The 19791-nt window shown below is 52.2% G+C and overlaps 3 protein-coding genes across 6 annotated transcripts in view; 1 reads left to right on the top strand and 2 right to left on the bottom strand.

The window, feature by feature from the left end:
* Nucleotides 1-103: 103 nt before the first annotated feature.
* FKBP3 (FKBP prolyl isomerase 3) lies at nt 104-4360 on the bottom strand. The gene is made up of 7 exons (XM_082283841.1): nt 4145-4360; nt 3950-4051; nt 3757-3864; nt 3113-3248; nt 2119-2186; nt 1078-1175; nt 104-330 (listed from the first exon to the last, which is right to left on the bottom strand). The coding sequence occupies exons 1-7, from the start codon at nt 4253-4255 to the stop codon at nt 276-278; spliced, it is 678 nt and encodes a 225-aa protein (XP_082139967.1). The 5' UTR covers nt 4256-4360; the 3' UTR covers nt 104-275.
* A 408-nt stretch (nt 4361-4768) lies between these two features.
* The window catches only part of FANCM (FA complementation group M), a gene marked incomplete at its 3' end in the record, with an annotated part of 54578 nt that continues 39555 nt past the window's right edge, over nt 4769-19791 (top strand). For 3 of the 4 annotated variants that reach the window (XM_082283058.1, XM_082283056.1, XM_082283057.1), the window contains exons 1-4: nt 4769-5265; nt 6029-6201; nt 7080-7157; nt 7626-7784. In XM_082283058.1, coding sequence (XP_082139184.1) covers nt 4836-5265; nt 6029-6201; nt 7080-7157; nt 7626-7784 — 840 coding nt within the window. In that variant the 5' untranslated portion in view covers nt 4769-4835. The remainder of the gene's footprint in view (nt 5266-6028; nt 6202-7079; nt 7158-7625; nt 7785-19791) is intronic. The other variant, XM_082283059.1, reaches the window with a different exon arrangement.
* On the bottom strand, nt 12167-19383 carry LOC309574244 (heme-binding protein 2-like; the record flags this gene model as incomplete). The annotated part of the gene is made up of 5 exons (XM_082283711.1): nt 12167-12338; nt 13312-13495; nt 14866-15007; nt 16037-16128; nt 19155-19383. 5 exons carry the CDS (start codon nt 19381-19383, stop codon nt 12167-12169), a joined length of 819 nt encoding a protein of 272 aa, XP_082139837.1.

Genomic DNA, 19791 nt, shown 5'->3' with positions numbered 1-19791 from the left:
GAGGGAAGGGGCCGGGGCTGGTGTGGGGCCCTGCTGCTCCGGGGCTCTGCAGTGCCCCGGCAGAGGGGCGGGGCGAGCACAGACACAAAGAAGGGAGGCACTGGCAGGTACAAACGCGGTTTAGTGGGGGGCTGCCGCTGTACAGCAGCGGGGCGGGGACAACACTCAGCACTCAGCTCCAGAAAGGCACCGCTGTGACCGGAGCCAGGAGTTACAACACCACCGGCAGGAAGCTCTCTGTGGCAGAAACAGATTCCCAGCAGCAGGGGAATTCTTCATTCAATATCCACCAGCTCCACTTCAAAGAACAGTTTTGCATTCGGTGGGATCCTGTTGGCAAAGTGTTAAGGAAGCTGAAACAGCCCCTGCAGTGACCCCTCCCGGGGCAGGGAGTCCCCAGCTGCTCCCCGGCCTCTCCCGTGTCCCTGGGATGTCCCTGATCCGGCTGGACACCCTGGATCCAGCAGGAGCTGTCAGGGGACAGGGCCAGCTCCATGGAGACCTTCAGCAGCACTCCCTGCTCCTCATTCCCCTGAGCTGCCCCAGCCTTGTCTGCAGCTTTGGGGCAGGGGAGGTTACGCCGTTCCACTGTCAACAGGGGAGAGAAGCGTCCAGGCAGCTCCTCAGATTACAGGATTCCAGCACAGAACAATCCCTTCCCCTCCTCCAGAAGTGTTGGAAACAAGTAACAGGGCTGCAGCAAACGCTGCAGGAACACTCCTCTACCCCCTACTTCAGCTGTATCCCAGAGCCAACTGTAACTCTGTCCCTACAGCTGCAGCAGGTAACTCCCCTCCTGTCTCCCTACACTCGTTAGGATCCCCATCAGGCATAAGCACTTGGAAGCAGCTGGAATAAAAATGCAGGTGGAAAACAGCAGCAAGTTCCCCCTGCACGAGTTTTTCTCCAAAATAAAAGGGCAATTGCACCCCCCAGGAAGCCCTGGATGCCCTGAGTGGGAATATCCTGAGCCTGCTGTAACAGGTGAACCCCGCTGTAATATTCCTGTCCATAAAGCGCCTCAGTGCCCCCAGCATTCCCAGGTTCCCTAAGGAGTCAGAGGTCACAGAAGGATACTTGGCATCGGGCTGCCCCTTCTTGCCATAGGCCCACTCGGGCTCGATCTCCAGCTGGGCCTTCTCTCCTTTGCTCATGGTCAGCAGGGCCTCATCCCACTGCAACGACAGAGAGCAGCTGCAGCCGGTGCCGCGGGGACAACAGCCACTGCACTGCCCAGCTCTTCCTGCGGCTCCGGGAATCCCCTCACAGCCCCGGGCATCCTCCCCAGCTCTGTGGAACACCCGGGGGTGGGCATTCCCTGCTCCCACAGCTCCCACAGCTCCCAGAGAGCAGAGCCGTGCTCCCTGCTGGGATGACACAGGGAGCGATGGGAACACGCCTGTTTCCATCACCATTCCCCAGTTCAGTATTCCCTTCCCAGCAGCCCACCAGGAGTGCCCAGGGGTTGGTGCTGTGTCCCCATGGAGGGAAGGCTCTGGCACCCACAAACCTGGGATAAACCCGGGCCACTGCTGCTCCTGCAGCGCTGCCCACTGCCCATGGGCACTGTCCCCTTCCCAGCTCCAATCCCATCCCACAGCACGACTTTCTCCTGCTCAGCCTGGAGCAAAGGAGGCTCAGGGGGGACCTTGTGGCTCTGCACAAGTCCCTGACAGGAGGGGGCAGCCGGGGGGGTCGGGCTCTGCTGGCAGGGAACAGGGACAGGAGGAGAGGGAACGGCCTCAGGCTGGGCCAGGGCAGGCTCAGGGTGGGCAGCAGCAGGAATTTCCCCATGGAAAGGGCTGTCCAGCCCTAGCACAGAGTAAAGCCCAGGGAATGCACACAGGGACGGATGGAGCCCCAGGATCCCAAGAGCCTTGGCTGCTGTGAGAGACTGACAGGAGCCCGAGGCTGGGCTGATCCCAGGGAACAGAGCCTGTTCTCCATGCACTGCCTAAGGAGGGAATCACTCTGAGGACAAATGTTCCACCCTCCCAGGGTAATCCCTTGCAATTTGCCTCCACCAGAGACAGAACAGCCCAAAAACTGCAGCCCAGTCATAAATCACAGAATGAGGCTCCCCGGGGACTCTGAGGGAGCCCTTAATGCTCTACTTACACCTCGGATCACTTTTCCTATGCCAACTTTGAAACTCAAGGGCTTGGCTGCTTTTTTCTTCTTTGAACCTGGAAAAGAGGTTTATGTTCATTTGCTTCAACATCACACCAGCACACTCCACACTTCTGGGTAAAACTGCCATTACAATCACGCTTTATACAAATATCTGTCCATATAATATTATTTTTAGCCCAGTATCAGATTTTCAGGGGAAATATTAGTGCTGTGCACTAAAAACTTCATTAAATGTTCAAGCTGCACCAAAGCATCTTTCAAACCCCACAGACTCATTCCTGGATTACTCAGGTTGACTGTACAAGGCATGGACATATTAAGGAACTGAAGAAATCCAACAGGGAATGTACAGATACAAGGAATTACAGAGAGTATTCCAGTGACTCTGGAATGCTGTTCCTGAGTGTGGCACATCACTGCTGGGAAAGCCTTTCCAGTATTGCACAATTTCATACCCCCAAATCCTCTGATCTGTCACAAAAACACCAGCAGGGAATATTGCACACTGGAGTACTCAAATCCCTCTCAGTCCAGTGCCTCCAAATTTAACGATTTACCACAGAAGGGCTCCAGGGTGTGTTTGTTTAGAGAAATTAAGGACGCTGCTGGTGCCAGAGTTCTGTAGGAACCATCTCACTCCCCCCACCCCCGAAGCAGCTCTAGCCCGGATTGACTCCCTGCATTCCACATTCCCCAGGCCTGGAATGCCAGAAGCCAGGGCTGGCAGGATGCAGCTGTGTCACTTGACACCAGCCAGCCCTAAAATACTGCCCTGCGCTGCCTCATGGATCCGGGAGCTGCAGGACACCCGGCAGCTCCACACCACCATGATGAAGCTGTTTGTCAGGAATGCCCCCAGACACCTTCCAGAGGCAAACCCCTGCCCGAATCTGCTGGAGGAGCCCAGGTAATTCCCTCCGGGAGCATTTGCAACCAACCCAAACAGTTTATCTGCACATCTATATACCCATAACCTTACTTGATTGAATATTGGTATCGAAGACTGTCCCATCCTGCAGCTTTCCCGTGTACCAGCAATGGACAGTGTCTCCTTTCTTCGGGAAGTTGGTTTTATCGCCCTTCTTTAAAATGGATTTTGTGTACTTTGGTGGCCCCTAAGGTTATAAAAAGAGAGTTAGGACTGGCAGGTTAAATAGTCTCAGATACACTCAAGATTGAACAACCACTGAGTTGAAGGCATAAAAGAAGACACTGTTAGTGAATGATGTATTCATGTTACTGCAGAGCTGCAACATTTGCAGCAGGTTCAGGTTAAGGTGGGTACAAACACTGGACTTTGGTGTAACCAGGTTTTTGAAGACTTAGGATCACACAATCTCTTGAACGGGAAAAGATTCCCAAAGACCACCCAGCCCAGCCCTGTCCCTGCCCAGAGCCCCCAACAACCCCAGCCTGGGCATCCCTGGCAGCGCTGTCCCAACGCTCCTGCAGCTCTGGCAGCCTCGGGGCCGTGCCCATTCCCTGGGGAGCCTGGGCAGTGCCCAGCACCCTCTGGGGGAAGAACCTTTCCCTGAGATCCCCCTAACCCTCACCCCGGGGACAAGTGGCCGGGCTAATCTGGCTTTCCACGCGAAAAACGCGAGGTGAGGGCATCACACCCACCTCCTCCACAGCCTCCTCAGCCTTCACCGCCTTCCCCTTGGCCTCCTCCGCCTTGGCCGGCTTCGCCTTCTCCGCCGCCTTCTCGGCGCCGTCCGTGCCCTTGAAGCGCTGCGAGGGGAAGGATGAGGAGCCGCATCCACCGCCCCAGCCCTGCCCGACCCCCGGCTCCATCCCCGCCGCCCCCTGCCCTCACCTGCGTGTGGAAGAGCTGCGTGTAAGCCGCGATCAGCTGCTCCTTATTCGCCGTCTTCGCCACGTTCTTCACCTGCCCCAGCAGCTTGTGCTCCGCCAGGAACTGCGGGACACGCGCGTGAGATGGTGGGGGGGGAAAAAAAACCCCAAACCTCCCATACACAACTCCAAATTATTTATTATCCCCCGCAATTACCGCCTGCGCCGCGTGCTCCTGCAGGAATTTGATGATCTCCTTCTTGGCCAGCGCCTCGCTCCGCAGCTCCTCGGCGCTCCAGGGCTGCGCCGGGCCCGCGGCCGCCGCCATTTTCCCACCCGCCTCCCGCTCCTCCTCCGGAGAGGAGGGCTGGCAGCCGCCCGGGAGGGAGAAGGGGCGGGCCGGGAGAGGGTCGGGACAGAAGGGGAGGGTCGGGAAGCCGCCTTCGGGCCCTCCCCTTCACCCCCGGCCGAGCCTCCGGGGAGGTTTGAGGGCGGTGGCGCCGAGGGAGGGAGGGGCAAAATGGCGCCGCCTCGTGGCGGCCGGGGAGCGCCGTGAGCGAGAGCAGCGGCGGCGGGATTGCCTCGGGCTAGCGGGAGCCGCAGGGCAAGGGGAGGGCCGGGACGCGGCCCGGGGGGAGAAGGGGAGGGCCGGGACGCGCGGCCCGGGGGGAGAAGGGGAGGGCCGGGACGCGCGGCCCGGGGGGAGAAGGGGAGGGCCGGGACGCGCGGCCCGGGGGGAGAAGGGGAGGGCCGGGACGCGCGGCCCGGGGGGAGAAGGGGAGGGCCGGGACGCGCGGCCCGGGGGGAGAAGGGGAGGGCCGGGAGGCGGCTCCCCGTGCGTCTCGGCGGCGATTTCAAGCTTCGGGCAGGGCTAAAATGGCGGCGTGCGGGAAGCGGCGCGGGGCAGGATGAGCGGCGGCCGGCAGCGCACTCTGCCGCAGGTCTGGCGGGCGCCCCAGAGCAAAACCGAGCCGAGGGACGCGGGCGGCGACAGCGATGACGACCTGCTGCTGGCAGCCGCGGCCGCGGCCGACCCCGGCCCGGTGGAGGGGTTCAGCGAGGCGGCGGGGTCCATCTGGATCTACCCCACCAACCTGCCGGTGCGCCCGTACCAGGAGCGCATGGCCGGCGCCGCGCTGCTGGCCAACACCCTCGTGTGCCTGCCCACGGGGCTGGGCAAGACCTTCGTGGCCGCCGTGGTCATGTACAACTTCTACCGCTGGTTCCCCTCGGGGAAGGTGCTGTTCCTCGCCCCCACCAAGCCGCTGGTGGCCCAGCAGATGGAGGCGTGCGGCCGCGTCATGGGCATCCCGGCCCGGGACATGGCGGAGATGACAGGTACGGGCTGCTGCCCGAGGGGTGAAAAGCCACAGCGCAGGGGGAAAAAATACAACGTGAGGGGTGTTTGGAGGGTTAACTGTTGGTTTCGCAGTAGGTAAAACCCCAGGTCATCCGTATAAAGGGTGAAGCGCTGGGGCGCAGCTCCGTGGGTCGCAGCCTGCGGGTGGTTGCACACACAGAGGGCTCTGTGTGATGGTTAAGTCAAAGAATAATGACGCTTTTTATCCTTTTTCTAGCTTTCCCCCCGCTCTTTCCCTCCACTTGTTGCTTTCATTGCCGCTTTTTATAAAGTTTTTTCGGACCCCCTGAGCTGCAGTTTGTTACTCACTGGAGCAATAGCCTTAATGACTGAACCCATGAGCTCTCTTTTGGCCCAGACCTTTCCCAGAGGTGCTTTAAATGATGTGTAGGGCAGTGGGCAGCTATGAGACATCTTGAGCTTCCCAGTCTTACCATGGTTCTGGATTTAGCTTTTTGATGGAAAAAACCTCTTCCCAGTCATTGTATTCAGTGAGGATGGGGAGGCCCTGGATCCCTGGCAGTGCCCAAGGCCAGGCTGGACATTGGGGCTGGGAGCAGCCTGGGACAGTGGGAGGTGTCCCTGCCATGGCAGGGGTGGCACTGGGTGGGATTTAAGGTCCCTTTTCAACCCAAACCATTCCATAATTTTATGTGTCTGCCAGCCCTATCGCTCTCAGGTCACAGGCCATACTTTATTCCCAGTAAACCAGTTCCCTGGTGTTATTTGGTTTATTTCTAGGAGGAACCCAGGCTCTGGGCCGGCGGGAGCTGTGGAATACCAAGAGAGTCTTTTTCCTCACACCTCAGATAATGGTCAATGACCTTTCCCGTGGGACCTGTCCTGCTGTGGAGATCAAATGTCTGGTTATTGATGAAGCCCACAAAGCCCTTGGCAATCATGCCTACTGCCAGGTAGGGCTGGAGCCACCCCCACTCTTCTTTCCCATTTACAAAAACCTTCCCCAAAATTATTTACAGGATCTCCATAAAGTGCCCCTGTCACAGCTGTGGGAGATTGTCCTTGAGGTCCTTAACTTTGTTTGAAAGAGATTCAACACTCCTGTGTGTTGTCATTGCCTTGTTTATTAGTAATACCTATAAGGTATTTTTTTAATGCCTACATTAGATTGTAATTTTGGTTTAAAAATACTTTTGGCTGGGCAGTTTAAAAAAAAGGTGAGGTTTTTTTTGTAAGGTTCTTTAACAGAGTAATATCAGTTTAAGATTTCTTTTTATATTTGGGGTTAGTGTTGATTAGCCAAGAGTTTGTTGTAGAATCATGGGTTAATTTCCTCAGAGCAATAGGTGATGTAAGAAGTTGCTTTGATCCACTGGAGGAATTTACTGGATATTTTGTGGAGTTCAGATTTCATGGGATTAATCATCCATGATTTACTTGTTTTAGAGTTTTTCTTCAGACTCACATTTTGGCAGCTCGCCTGAGTTAGTGGGCTGTCAATACTTTTGTTAAATCAAGGGAGAAAATATTTCATAATTTGCCAAGGTTGTTCTTGGTACATTTCCAGGCTGCCCCTGGATCCCTGGCAGTGCCCAAGGCCAGGCTGGACATTGGGGCTGGGAGCAGCCTGGCACAGTGGGAGGTGTCCCTGCCAGGGCAGGGGTGGGATGGGTGGGATTGAAGGTCCCTTCCAACCCAATCCCATTCTGGGATTCAATATTTTTAGTGTGTTTTGTTAAGCCTTTCCTCCTTAGTGGGTATTTTCATTGATGTAGTTTGTACAAGCAAATAATCTCCTTTAAGGGCATTAATGAAACTTTCCTGTTCTTAGGTGGTGAGGGAGCTGAGCAAATACACAAATCAGTTCCGGGTCCTGGCCCTGAGTGCCACCCCTGGCAGTGACACCAAGGTGAGCCCAAGCTTCTTGCAAGACTTAAATAATCAAGGTTGAGTGGAAGCTCTGTTCTTTTGCCTGAAGCCTCTGCAGGGTCCTGAAGTCCATTAGAATTCCACATCAAGACTGAATCTCTCTGCAGTGCATTACTTGTTGAGGCTTGGTGCTTTTCATGCTATAAACCATATATTATTTATTTGTGAGGAGTGCCCAGAGCAGCTGTGGCTGCCCCTGGATCCCTGGCAGTGTCCCAGGCCAGGTTGGACACTGGGGTTTGGAGCAGCCTGGGACAGTGGGAGGTGTCCCTGTCATGGCAGGGGTGGGATTTAAGGTTTCTTTCCAACCCCAGCCAGTCTGGGATTCTGTTTCCTGACCTTCCTTTCCTTTTTCATCCCAGGTAATGGGTGCCTTTTCCTTACAATTCTGTTTAAGACCTGCTAAAACATGGAAATAGTTACTTTGTTTTTGTGGCTTCTTTGCCAGGCTGTGCAACAAGTTATCTCCAACTTGCTGATTGCTCAGATAGAGGTGTGTGCTGAAGATTCTCCAGAAATTCAGCCTTATTCTCACGAGAGACAAGTGGAAAAAATTGTAGTTCCACTTGGGGAAGAACTGGTAGAAATTCAGAACGCTTACATCAAGGTGAGTGCTGCTTTTCCTTTTTGGTCAGTGGCCAGTGACAGTAAGTGTTTTATCATCTCCATCTAGACTTGCAGAGGTTTATAAAGGCAACACTTTCCTATGTAATTAACATTGATTAGAAGGTAAATTAAGCAACACGGTTTCAGTTGCAGCAGCTGCAGTTTCACTTTGCACCAAGGACAGCTTTTACCTTGCAGTAACTTGAAAAGCTCAGGTGGAAAACTTGCAATCCAATTTGTTTCCTCACCCTCTTTCAGGAGTCTTTGCAAAATTGACCCCAGACCTAAACTGAGGTTTCTGCATTTGGCTGAATTCAGGAGTATTAAGATGTTGAGAATGCCTTAAGGAATCTGTGTGTGCACTGGAACATTTTCTCTGATTAAGAATATTCTTTAGATCTTTAAGTCCTCTGTGAGTGTAATTAGTTCTCCTGGAGGTTTTTTTAATTGGTTTATTTTGAGCCTATTTCGATGATGATGATATCTTTTTACCAATCTGTAATGCCCAAATATAGGAGAGATTTTTGGGGGCCAGAGCTGTTTGTCAGTCAGTTGTAACTCGGTGATCTGTGCCTTCCCACTGAGGTACTGGTAGGCAAATGATGTTATATAAGATACCACTTTAAAAAGTTCAGAATATCTGCTCTTTGTTCAGTGAGAGGCATAAAAAATTAGGAGTAAGTTATGTATCAGGCTGTTGGCCTCAGAGTATGGTTTTGGTTAAAGCTGATTGATTTTGGTGTAGTTTTGTGAGGAGCACTGGAAGGCAAAAACTTGTGAGTGCATCAGCTGTTTTCAACCCAGTGACCTGAGAGTGTTTAAATGAGGAACTTCCTCTGATAAAGAGAAACTTTGAAGTAGTTTTGCATCACTGCAGGTGCTTCCGAATGCTCTGTTGAGTGCAGGGGTTTATTTTGGGGGGTTTCACTTGGGATTTAACCTGCAATAAGCATGTTGGTTTGGCTACATGAGCTTTGCCTGCAGTGTTTCTGTTTCCTTTCTCTGGTCTGCTATTTGCATTTGAATTGCTGCTGCTTTACTGGAGAACTCGACTTCTAGTAACACAGGGGGTGAAGGGATGGTTTGCAGTGTGTGCCAAGGCCAAGCCTCAGTTCTGGAGGCCTCAGCACGTGGGGAAGTGGCTCCTGGACCTCAGGTTCTGCTCTTGAGGTGACCATTGCAAATTTAGGGCTTAAATGGCTTTTGTAAAATCAGAGCAGCCTCCAAAGGCAGGAGAGCAAAAGCACCTGTGTCTGCTCCAAGAACGAGAGCCAGGTGTCCTGTGCACAGTAGAATCATTCTTTAATTGTGACAAACAGTACCAGTAAACAAGACAACGTTTCAGTGACAACGAAGGACAGCATCAAACAGCACAGCGCAACAATGCCAGAGGAGCTCTGTTGAGATGTCTTTACATACAATAAGCAAGGCCCTGAGTATCACAATAGCTGGAATAAACTTTTTAGGCACTAACTCTTGTTTGGAAAATACACAGTATGCAGGATAACACTTACCCGTTAAGGCTACGTCATTTAATCTTCCAAAAATAGGGGTGAATGCTGTTTTATTACCTCCTTTCATGAGTGGAAACCTAATAACTTCCCATCAAAACTGAAAATCCATGAGTGGCTCCCAAAGCAGAGCTACGGATGGATAACAAAATACCTGTTCTAGGTCATCCTGCTCGACATGATGTTCTCAGATCTGAGTAAGAGTGGTGTTTGCTTGGCATTCACTGGTGTAACAACCAAATAAACTGTATTGAGTGTCAGCTAAACACTGGAGCTGGTGGTCCCTGTGCTGGTGAGGGCCAGTGACAGCTGTTGGTACCAAGCCATGAAGTGTATCTCCAAACTGGAGCTGAAGTAGTTTTTGTCTCAGCAGCAGAAGCCATCTAACAGGAGTCAAAAGCTATGTTGGAATTCACAGTTGGCCATGAAGAGCAGGGAACAGCGGGCTGTGGGTGGCTATCAGCACACTCAGAGAGCTCTGCTCGTGCTTCAGGGACGCCTCTGGAACGTCCCCCACGGCGAGCTGGGTCTCAGGAGGGTCGGGCTGCCTATGGACAGGGACGTGAGACACAGCAGTGCTTTTGCAGGAGAGGGCCAAAATGGAAATGATGGACGAGCTGGTGCTCTGTGGTGAGGATTTTGCTGCTTGCAGGAGCTATCCAACGTCTGTTGTGCCAAAGCATTACGAGAATTTCTCTAACTGGCAAAAGCAATCAGATGGCAGAAACGTCTTTAATTTGCCATAAAATCTTGTCAAAGGTGAAAGTTACTTTTGTTTGCTCTTATAAAAATCTGGGGGAGGATATGAGAACAAAACCTTTTATTTAATGCCTCCTTGGGCCCTCTATTCACCTCAGGTTTTAGAATATTTTTACTGTTTTTCTCTATTTAAGAGCTTTTAGTTTAATGCTGGCTGGCATTTTTAATTTTCCTTTTCCCAGGCTGTGACACTGTATTGCATTTGAGTTGATTTGGGTGGGTTTTTTTCCCTGCCCATAAAGATTCGTGGTTTGTGTTAAAACGAAGGTTTTTGTGTCTCTCTCTTATTTTCTATTTCCTTTTCCCCCTCTCCTTGCTGCTTCCCAAGGAATCTCCATGCCCAGCAGGCACCAGAGGGCACCTTGGTCCCACTTAAGCCAGGGCCACTGTGATCCTGCTGCTCAGGGAGAGGTTTTGGATTGAGCACAGAGCCCTGTGAGACCAGGAGGCTTCAGGTTCTTTCAGAAGCCCTCCACAAATCCATTTTTGGAGTTATTTTTTCACCCTGCTGTGAGTTAGCAGCCACTGGCTCTGCTTGCTGGTCTGTGTTGTAATTAAAGAGCACAGAAGCTCTGTTGAAACCCTAAATCCTGTAATCAATAAATAATGCTGGTGATGTACTCAGTGAATTTTATATGAAAAGACATTCACTTCTATCAAGAATAAGCTCTACCCTCATATCCGTAAGGGGAGACATTAGGGAGGGATTTTGGAGAGCAGAATTGTTTGCTACCCTGATTCTAAAGTGCAGTAGGTGCTTTTGGGCTCTGTGGAGCAGCGGGAATGCTGCTCCCAGACCTTCTGGGGGCTCTGCAATGTGGGAGCTCAGCCTCTGCAGTGAGCCAGGCTGGCAGCTGAAGGGTTATCATAGGGGTGAAGGGCAAAACAAACAACAGATTGATAGAAGAAGAAGAAACTCTCACAGTGAGGGTGGTCAGACACTGGGACAGGGCCCAGAGGGGCTGTGGGCTCCCATCCCTGGGGATGCTCCAGCCTGGCTGTGGTGCCTGGAGCAGCCAGCTCTGCCTGGCCCTGCCCTCAGCAGAGGTGGCTGCCCGAGGTCACTCCTGGCTGGGATTTTCTCTGTATTGGTGTCGTTTATCCCATTAATAGCGTGGGGCTGCCAGAGCAGCGTCAGAAGTTCCGAACAGTTCACTCCAGCTGCAGTGTTTCAACATCCAGCAGAGCTGTGAGGATAAACTGTTCAGAAAGCTGGAGTTAAAAGTAACCAGTGTCTCCTTAGGAAAGCCAGAGGCAGTCATGGGGATCCTGGGGGGTGTGGTGAAGGTAACCCGTAATTTTGCTGTCAACACTTGAATGAGCAGTGGGGCTGGGGTGCCTTTTTGGTCTCTTCTCCAGACTCGGGGTGCTTTGGTTGGGAGCTTTCTGAGGTAAGCACTGGGGCTCTCTGTGCCACAGCTGTCAGCACTGGCCTGTTCTTGCTCCGTGCTTTAATCCCAATGGGATAGATCTGGTAGTTCTCTTCAGGAACTAAGACCTGGACATTCTTTCTCTGCCTGTGTGGGGTGGGTTTGGTATGTCCCACTAAAAGCCCCAGCGGGGTCTTTGTGCAGCACCAGAGCGGTCTGGGGCTCCAGGATGTCCCCAGGGACCATCCTGAGCCACAAGCAGGCTAGGGATGCCAAAAAATGGATGAAGGGAGAGGTCTCTGCCTCCCTTACCTTGTAAAAAAAATAAAAGGATAAGATGAACTAACTCTTAAATAAGTGTTCAAACCCTCCATTAAATTTGTGTAAAAGCTGTCAAGAGTTGCCGTAGGGATCTGTGTGTGGGGCGTGACCTCGGGCTGGGGCTGGGCCTGGGCCGGTTCTCCCGCAGCCAGCCGAGAGCCCCTTTGCTGACCTGGGAGGGGGGACAGGGCTGCGCCGCTTCCCCGGGGAGGCTCGGCGGGGAGGAGGCTCGGCGGGGCGGCAGCGGGAGCTCAGGGCCGCAGCAGGAACTCGGCGGGGCAGCGGGAGCTCGGGGCCGCAGCCGGAGCTCGGGGCCGCAGCCGGAGCTCGGGGCCGCAGCCGGAGCTCGGGGCCGCAGCCGGAGCTCGGGGCCGCAGCCGGAGCTCGGGGCCGCAGCCGGAGCTCGGGGCCGCTGTAGGAGCTCAGGGCCGCTGCAGGAACCAGATCTCGTTGTGGCGGTTGGCGGCGGCCGGGTTGGTGTAGCCGGCGATGATGAACGTGTCCCGCAGGCACAGCTCGGGGCTCTCCAGGATGGCTGCCAGCAGGTTGATCTCTCTCATGATCGAGTCTTCGTTGGTGATCCCTCGGAAGCTCCTGCAATGGTCACCTCGATAGCGAGTTCAGATCCACGGCAGCTGCAGCCCGCAGTTCCCTGACGGGAGGGTGCAGCCCGGAGGGGGTGGCTCTGCTCCCGGGGAACCGCCACGGGACAAAAGGGGACAGCCCTCAGCTGCACCAGGGGAGGTTTAGGCTGGACATCAGGAAAAAGCACCTCACAGAAAGAGTGATTGGGCATTGGAAAGGGCTGCCCAGGGAGGTGGTGGAATCACCATCCCTGGAGATGTTTGAGGAAAGCCTGGATGTGGCGCTCAGTGCCGTGGTTTAGTTGGCAAGGTGGTGTTAGGTTATAGATTGAACTTGATGATCTCAAAGGTCTTTTCTTTAAAAACAATTCCGTGGTTCTGTTTAAACCCACTATTTTTCCAGAGACTAGAAATGCCCTCTGAATTATTTGGTTGTGTTTCACCAGTGGTACTGACCGTGACTGATCCCAAACAACTTTTTCATAATATTTTTTGTGCCGTGTTGGGAGCTTTGTTCCTGACTACTGAGCATAACCATAAAAATGTGTGTTTTATCACACATTTACAGATGCATCATTTTACCAAGTAATTGATATAAATGTAGAATATCCTGAGCTGGGAGGGACCCACAAGGATTGTGGAGTCCAGCTCCTGTCCCTGCCCAGACCCCCCAACAACCTCAGCCTGGGCATCCCTGGCAGCGCTGCCCAAACGCTCCTGGAGCTCTGGCAGCCTCGGGGCCGTGCCCATTCCCTGGGGAGCCTGGGCAGTGCCCAGCACCCTCTGGGGGAAGAGCCTTTCCTGGTATAAATAGTTAACCATTATTTCCTGACCATCCCATTCATACAACAGGCAGCTTTTACAACTCCTGAAAATTTAAGTTTTACCGTTTGTTACCTTTTACAAGGTTTAAAAATCGTAACGTGCCCAGATTGAGAACTACATGCTCTTCCTGTGTTGAGCAGAGTTAAAGCATTTCTCACCTGCTGTAGACAATGGTGGCAGGCCACTCCTCGATGATGATGTCGGAGTCGAAGGGGTGTGGGGGCTCGTCCTGCAGCACCTCGGGCAGGTAATAGGCCACTGTCACCGCCTGTGTCATCGCCGACAGCGCCTCGTTGGTGTGCACGATGGTCACGATGGGGACGGTGATCCCCAGGTACAGCCCTGGGCACACACAGTGGGGTTTGAGAGGATTTAGGAGACACCAAGAGAAGGTTTGCACACTGTGCTGGCCTGCTGAACGCCTACTGAATTGTTTAAATGAGTGCACGGGGTTCGTGAAAGGATTTCGTTGGGACGGTTTAGACAGTGGGGGGTGTGCTCCAAGTTGGAAGTACCAGTCCAGCACTGGCACAGGGTGCCCAGAGCAGCTGGGGCTGCCCCTGGATCCCTGGCAGTGCCCAAGGCCAGGCTGGACATTGGGGCTGGGAGCAGCCTGGCACAGTGGGAGGTGTCCCTGCCATGGCAGGGGGTGGAACAGGAGGAGCTTTAAGGTCCCTTCCACACCATCTGTGGTTCCATGATTTCAGTGTGCTTTGCAGTTGGTGTGTGTGTGCAAATGTTTGTGCATATGTGTGCGAGACAGAGTATATAAATATTTGGGAACAGAACTGCAGGCAAGAGAAGGGACTGCTTTGTGAATTCATTGAGAATTTGCTGTTGTTAAAAATGCTGCAGTATTTTTTTGCACTGTTGTGTGTTTGGACTGCAGGAGGGGAGGCAGAGATGGCTGATGGGGAACTTTGCTTCTGTACAGATTGAAAAACTCCCTTCAGTCCTGGAGCTAAAATCACCTTTAAACCATGTTAAAGTGTTAAAAGAATGGGGAGAGTGGGGAAGGTACCTGAGGAAAGAAAAGCTTTTGTGATCAACGTTTGTATTTTCTTGGAAAGACACTTAAGGGCTGACTCAATTACAGCACAGAGCACTGGGCATGACAAAACTTTGTAATAACTGGAGGATGAAAAATACGAGAACTGATGTCTGGAAGTGAAAACCAGTTTAAATTGGATTGGACACCAGGTGCACATTTTACAGGCAGCCACAAGCTCTCAAGGACATGGTGGATTTGCCATTATTTTGAGTTAAAACTGGAGTATCTTTGTGGAAAACATGCTTCAACCACAAATTGTCTGTGTCCATTGGGACAGGGACAATTTAATATCTTGAATGAAAGGGAAAGAGGCAGAAAACTCTGGTCCCTTTTGGTATCACACTCTGACAGATGATTTCAGTGCTGCTGTGAACATTAAACCCCTAAAATCCTGTAGCAAATGCCAGATTTACAGCAGAGAGCTTGGAGCAGCCTGGGACAGTCGGAGGTGTCCCAAGGGTGGCACTGGATGGGATTTAACATCCTTCCAACCCCAACCATTCCATGATTTCTATGATTTTTTTGGAAAGGCTGTGTTGTGGAAAGATGTCCCTATAGGGTGGCGTATTTGGGAAAAGCTAATCACAGCACCTCCCTAATTAGGAGGAGCTAGTTCAGAAATACAATTTCCTAACTGCTGTAGGACTGAGGTGCCCATTACCTGAGGAGTTCTGCTCACAGATGTACCTCATGAGCTTCATGAACCCCAGGCAGATGCTCTGTTCGTACTGCTTCTCTTTCATCTTTATACAAGCCCACTTGGCTTTCCCATACTGCCTTTTCTCATAGAGCAGATCTCCCAGCTGCAAACACAGAGAGGACAATTTGGGGGGTTAATTCAATTGTCTGAAACCATCAAGCGAACAAATACAAGTTGAGCACAAGAACTGCATCTTTTTTTCAGCTCTCAGTGACATGATCTTAAAAGAAACATGAATTTTAATCCTTCCTCCTATAAACCAAGGAATACACTGCTGATTTTGGATCAAAACTGACTTCAGCCAATTTCTAGGTAGTTCTCCTTTAAAATAAAGATCTGTCATCTTTTGGGCTGGGACTATTAAACATTTAGTTGCAATTAACACTGAATAACCTTATTTTTTAGCTACAGTGATACTGAGAAATTGCTTTCAAGCTTTTCATTACAACATAAACAGTCAGGAGTCCCAAACTGTTTAGATTAAACACACTCAAATGATGGTATTTATAAATGTGAATTGTCTAGATCTATTTAAAAGAAATGTGGCCAAAAAGTCCTCATAGATGGCCAATAAAGGTTTTCAGGGTTTGTTGGCGTAAGGTTAGACATTTGTTTGCACATTTCCTGAGCTGGAAGGAATTTGCTGTACCTTAATTTCGTTTTTTTTATTAGAGAATAAGATGGATTTGCACATTGCTGTTTTGTTTGATAATGATCCCTGATACAGAAGTACATTTTTGGTTTTAAATTCAGATATTCATCTCTTTCAAGTACTCTTTGCTAAGGTTTTATTAAATTGACTGTGTAAAGGGGCAAATGCACCGATTTAATTGAAGGAAATGGGCATTTTATTTCAAATGGCAAAGTAAGAGGGGATTTTCTTTAATTATGGCACAAAAGCTGTGATTCCTGGCCATCTTCTGGCTTTCCTGACAGTTTCTACCTTGCAAAAAAGAAAATGACACATGTTCAAGGGATGAGGTGTTTCAGAGGAGAGGGAGTGGCACAGTTACAGTGCTTTGCACTTGATGGTCACAATCCTAAGCAGTTAAAAGAACTTTCAGAGGAGCCCCGTGCCTGGGAGCCAGGAAAGCCACCCTGTGTGCAGCCAGGCTGGGAAGGGCAGCAGTACCTTCTCCTTGCGCTGGATCAGGGTGAAGGGGATGCTCTGTCTCTCCTGAGGGTTGTTATTCCTGGTCAGCTGCTGGATGGGCTCTGCCATGTCTGCAACAGAACCACACATTCCCACCTGAGACTTGAGGCTGCAGAAGCAACACTGAAACGTGCTTCATTCCTCTGGGCTCTTTGTGGCTGGTTTTGTTTGCTCTCTGCTGGGGGAGGACAAAGCTTTTCCTAGGAGAGCTTACCTGGGTTCTGCCCCGGTGCTGTTAGGAGCAGGTTTTCCTCTCCCATTCCCTGTGCTTGCAGCTTCCCAAGTGTCCAAGGAAAGCTTTGGCTGTGCCCCATTTCCTGCCTCTGTGCAGGGGACATTCCCAGTTCCAGCAACTCTTTTGCTGCTGAATTCAGGTGTGTATCCACGTGAAATAAGTTTGGGTTGGCTGCTCTTGTTCACAGGCTCAAGGAAATACTGCAGTGGGAATCGATTTCCAAAGGATGTTTAATGTCTAAAGGTGTGTTTGTAACTGTGGTTGCCCTGACATCAATTCGCGCTGAAGGTCATAAATAAATTCTGCTTAGGAGTTGATCCCTGACAGACAGGCTTGGAAACTGGATAGAAGGTCAGTCTTAGGAATGGAAAGTCTTTCCTCCACAAGAGTTGTTCCCTTGCCTTCTGAAGCTGAAGTGATAAGGTATTTGTGTGCTTAGAGGATTACAGACTCAATTTTACGTGCAGTGTTTGACAGTCTGGATGTGAATTCCTGCCCTGCTGCCTCATGGTGTGTACTGGACAATGCAGAAAAAGGATGAGTTTCAGCTCCCAGGACCCTTTTTCTGGGAGTTTGAAGTGCCTCAGGGTCTCAGTGGACGAGGCAGGAAGATGGGGGAAGAGAGTATTATCCATGTTTGAGAGAAGAGGAGAATTAAGATGCAGGAGAATTAACTTGGCAGAGGTCACTTAGTAAATCTGTAGCTGAGCTGGGAATCAAACCTCCATCTCCTGGCATCCAGTCCAGGGCTTTAGCCTTAAGACTATTTGGAATAGTAAAGGTCCTTAAACAAAGGGGAGGAAAAAAAATAAAAGGGAGAAAGCTACACTGTAGTTAAGTGTAAACATTTCTTTTTCTTTGAAATATATTGCTGGGAAATGTTCAAAATGTGACTAATAACTGACAGGTAAAATTGATCTCTTTGGAGGCTGACGGAAAAATAAAAGTAGATTGGAGTTCAGCAGTGAATTTTCCAACAATTAGGAAAGCTTTCAGGACTCTAGAAAAGTTAACTCTATTTTTAGATTACTTTATCAATAAGTAGGGGGATGGGGTATGGTTTTTTTCATTCCATGTTAAGGCAGAGGATGGGGATTACAACTGATTAAAGTCCTTTGGGGAGTTTTATCCTCCAGTTTGTGAATCTGTGCTTTGTGTTGTCCCAGTCTGGAGAGCTCCACCTGCACAGGGCCAGGCTGGCAGGCAGCAGAGGGACAAGGACGGTTGTGTTAAGTCATGGTTTCAGTGATCCACAGGGGTCATCCCAGCCCTGTCCCTGCCCAGACCCCCCAACAACCCCACCCTGGGCATCCCTGGCAGCGCTGCCCAAACGCTCCTGGAGCTCTGGCAGCCTCGGGGCCGTGCCCATTCCCTGGGGAGCCTGGGCAGTGCCCAGCACCCTCTGGGGGAAGGACCTGTCTCTAAAATCCATCCCAATCCCCCTGACACAGCTCCAGCTGCTCCCTCAGGTCCTGTGCCTGCTCCCAGGGAGCAGAGGCACGGGGCATGGTCTGCTCCTTGGCACGGGGGGATTCCTCCTTCTGGAAAATGCCCTCCATTGCCTCCCTCCTCCTTCAGCCCTGGACAGGACCTGAAGAAAAATCTTGTATTATTCTGTCTTGGTTTTTGCAACGTGTGCTGAGTGCCACGGAGCAAACCTGTAACACTGTATAGCTAAAGTGTGGTCAAACGCTGCTTTTGACATATTCCTTAGACTTTGTATCCCTCCTAATGGCTCTCAGGAATTCCAGTGCCAGGCACTAGATAATTCTGTGGGAAGGGCTCTGGTTTTCTGCTGCCCAGAGCTCTCTTAAGGACCGCTCTGCATCCAGGCATTCACACTGCACTCGGGAGTGTTAAACAGGGACCCCCTGCTCTTCCTCCCCTCTGTGCCCTGGGCATCCCGGAGCTGTCAGGGTCCAGCATTCCAGCCACAACCCCGTGGCTGCTGGAGTGAGTGCTGAAACTCTGGGATGGCACTGGGCACCCAGAGACCCCTCCAGGGGCAGCGAGAGCAAGGCAAGGCAGGGAGCTCTGTGCAGAGCGACCTTACCCTACTTTTAGCACGTTAATTGTCATTGTTAAAGCATTACAGAGTTCAGATGGACTTCAAGGTGTGGCTGGAAAAGGAGGACGGATACAATTTGCTGTGTTGGAGTATAGAAAGGTTTCTAAGAACAGTAATTTAATATGTCCAGGGCAGTCTGGGCGAGGTGTGGCTCTCCCCAGCTCGGGAAGGTGAGTTCCCTGCACGGCAGAGATGCTGCAGATCTCTGCTCCTCTGGGCAGGACAGGGCAGAGTTAAAGTCTGTGACCGAGCTGAGCTTGTAGTGACTCTCTGCTGCTAGTTAGGAGTTCTCTGGCTCATCAGCCTTTCAGAGTCTCCAGTCTTTCTTAAAATTGAAAACAACTAATTTCTGACTAGAATGAGCCTGGGAGCCTCGCTGTCAAAAGCAAATCAATCCTTTACTTGTTTACTCTGTGCCCTTTTTAAATACAGCCCTCTTTCCTCAAAGAACTGACTTTTTGGATGGGTGTAGGGGATATTCTTAGGAAGAATGCCTCTGCAGGTAGTCAGTTAATTAAGTCTGAAAACTCGCACTGGTTGTTTTTAGTATGAATAGGTCCCCCCAGTGCTGCTGCAGCCGCTCCTCTCCATTACGGAAAGCTTTGCATCGCCCTGGGTCAAGCTTTAGCCGCTTCAGAGCCACACTTCGGTGTCTCAGACTCCCAGCGGACTTCGCTGGGTGTTTATTGCTGGATGTTCATCGCCGTGTCCCGCATCCCCAGCCCTATCCCGGGGCCATCCCGCGCGCCCGTCCCTAACCCCGCATCCCGGCGAGCGCCTTATCCCGGCCTTACCGCGGGGCACGTCCACCTGGTGCCCCCGGCCCACGTTCTGCCAGTAGCTCAGCAGCCGCTCCTGCTCCTCGTCGTCCACGCGTTCGGCCGCCTCCTCCTCCAGGCTGCTGCCGTGGCTGTGGTACGCGGAGTCAGCGCTCTCCTCGGCCAGCCCGTCCAGCTCCTCCAGCGTGATCGCGGCCGGGCCGCCGGGCCCCGCGCCGCCCATGCGGCACCCGCCCGTCTCCATCCCCGCTCCGCTCCGCGCTGCCGCCGCGGGCCTTTATAGCGGCACCGGGGGCGGGGGCACGGGCGGGACCCGCCTCGGCCCGCCCAGCGCCGGGCAGGGATGGACAGAGCCGGGCATGGAGCGATGGATGCCCGGTCATGGCACTGGGGAGTGGGGGGGACCCGCCTCTGCCCGCCCAGCGCCGGGCAGGGATGGACAGAGCCGGGCATGGAGCGATGGATGCCCAATGAAGGGCAGTGCCGGGCAGGGATGGACGGATCCGGGGATGGATGGATCCGGGGATGGATGGATCCGGGGATGGATGGATCCGGGGATGGATGGATCCGGGGATGGACGGATCCGGGGATGGACGGATCCGGGCATGGATGGATCCGGGGATGGATGCCCGGTCCCAGAGCTCCGTGCCTT

The sequence above is a fragment of the Coloeus monedula genome, assembly GCF_965178545.1.
Source record: "Coloeus monedula genome assembly, chromosome: 6".
Classification (NCBI taxonomy): Eukaryota; Metazoa; Chordata; class Aves; order Passeriformes; family Corvidae; genus Coloeus; species Coloeus monedula.
The sequence above is the reverse complement of the archived record's forward strand: the minus strand, read 5'-3'. Positions and strand labels throughout refer to the sequence as shown.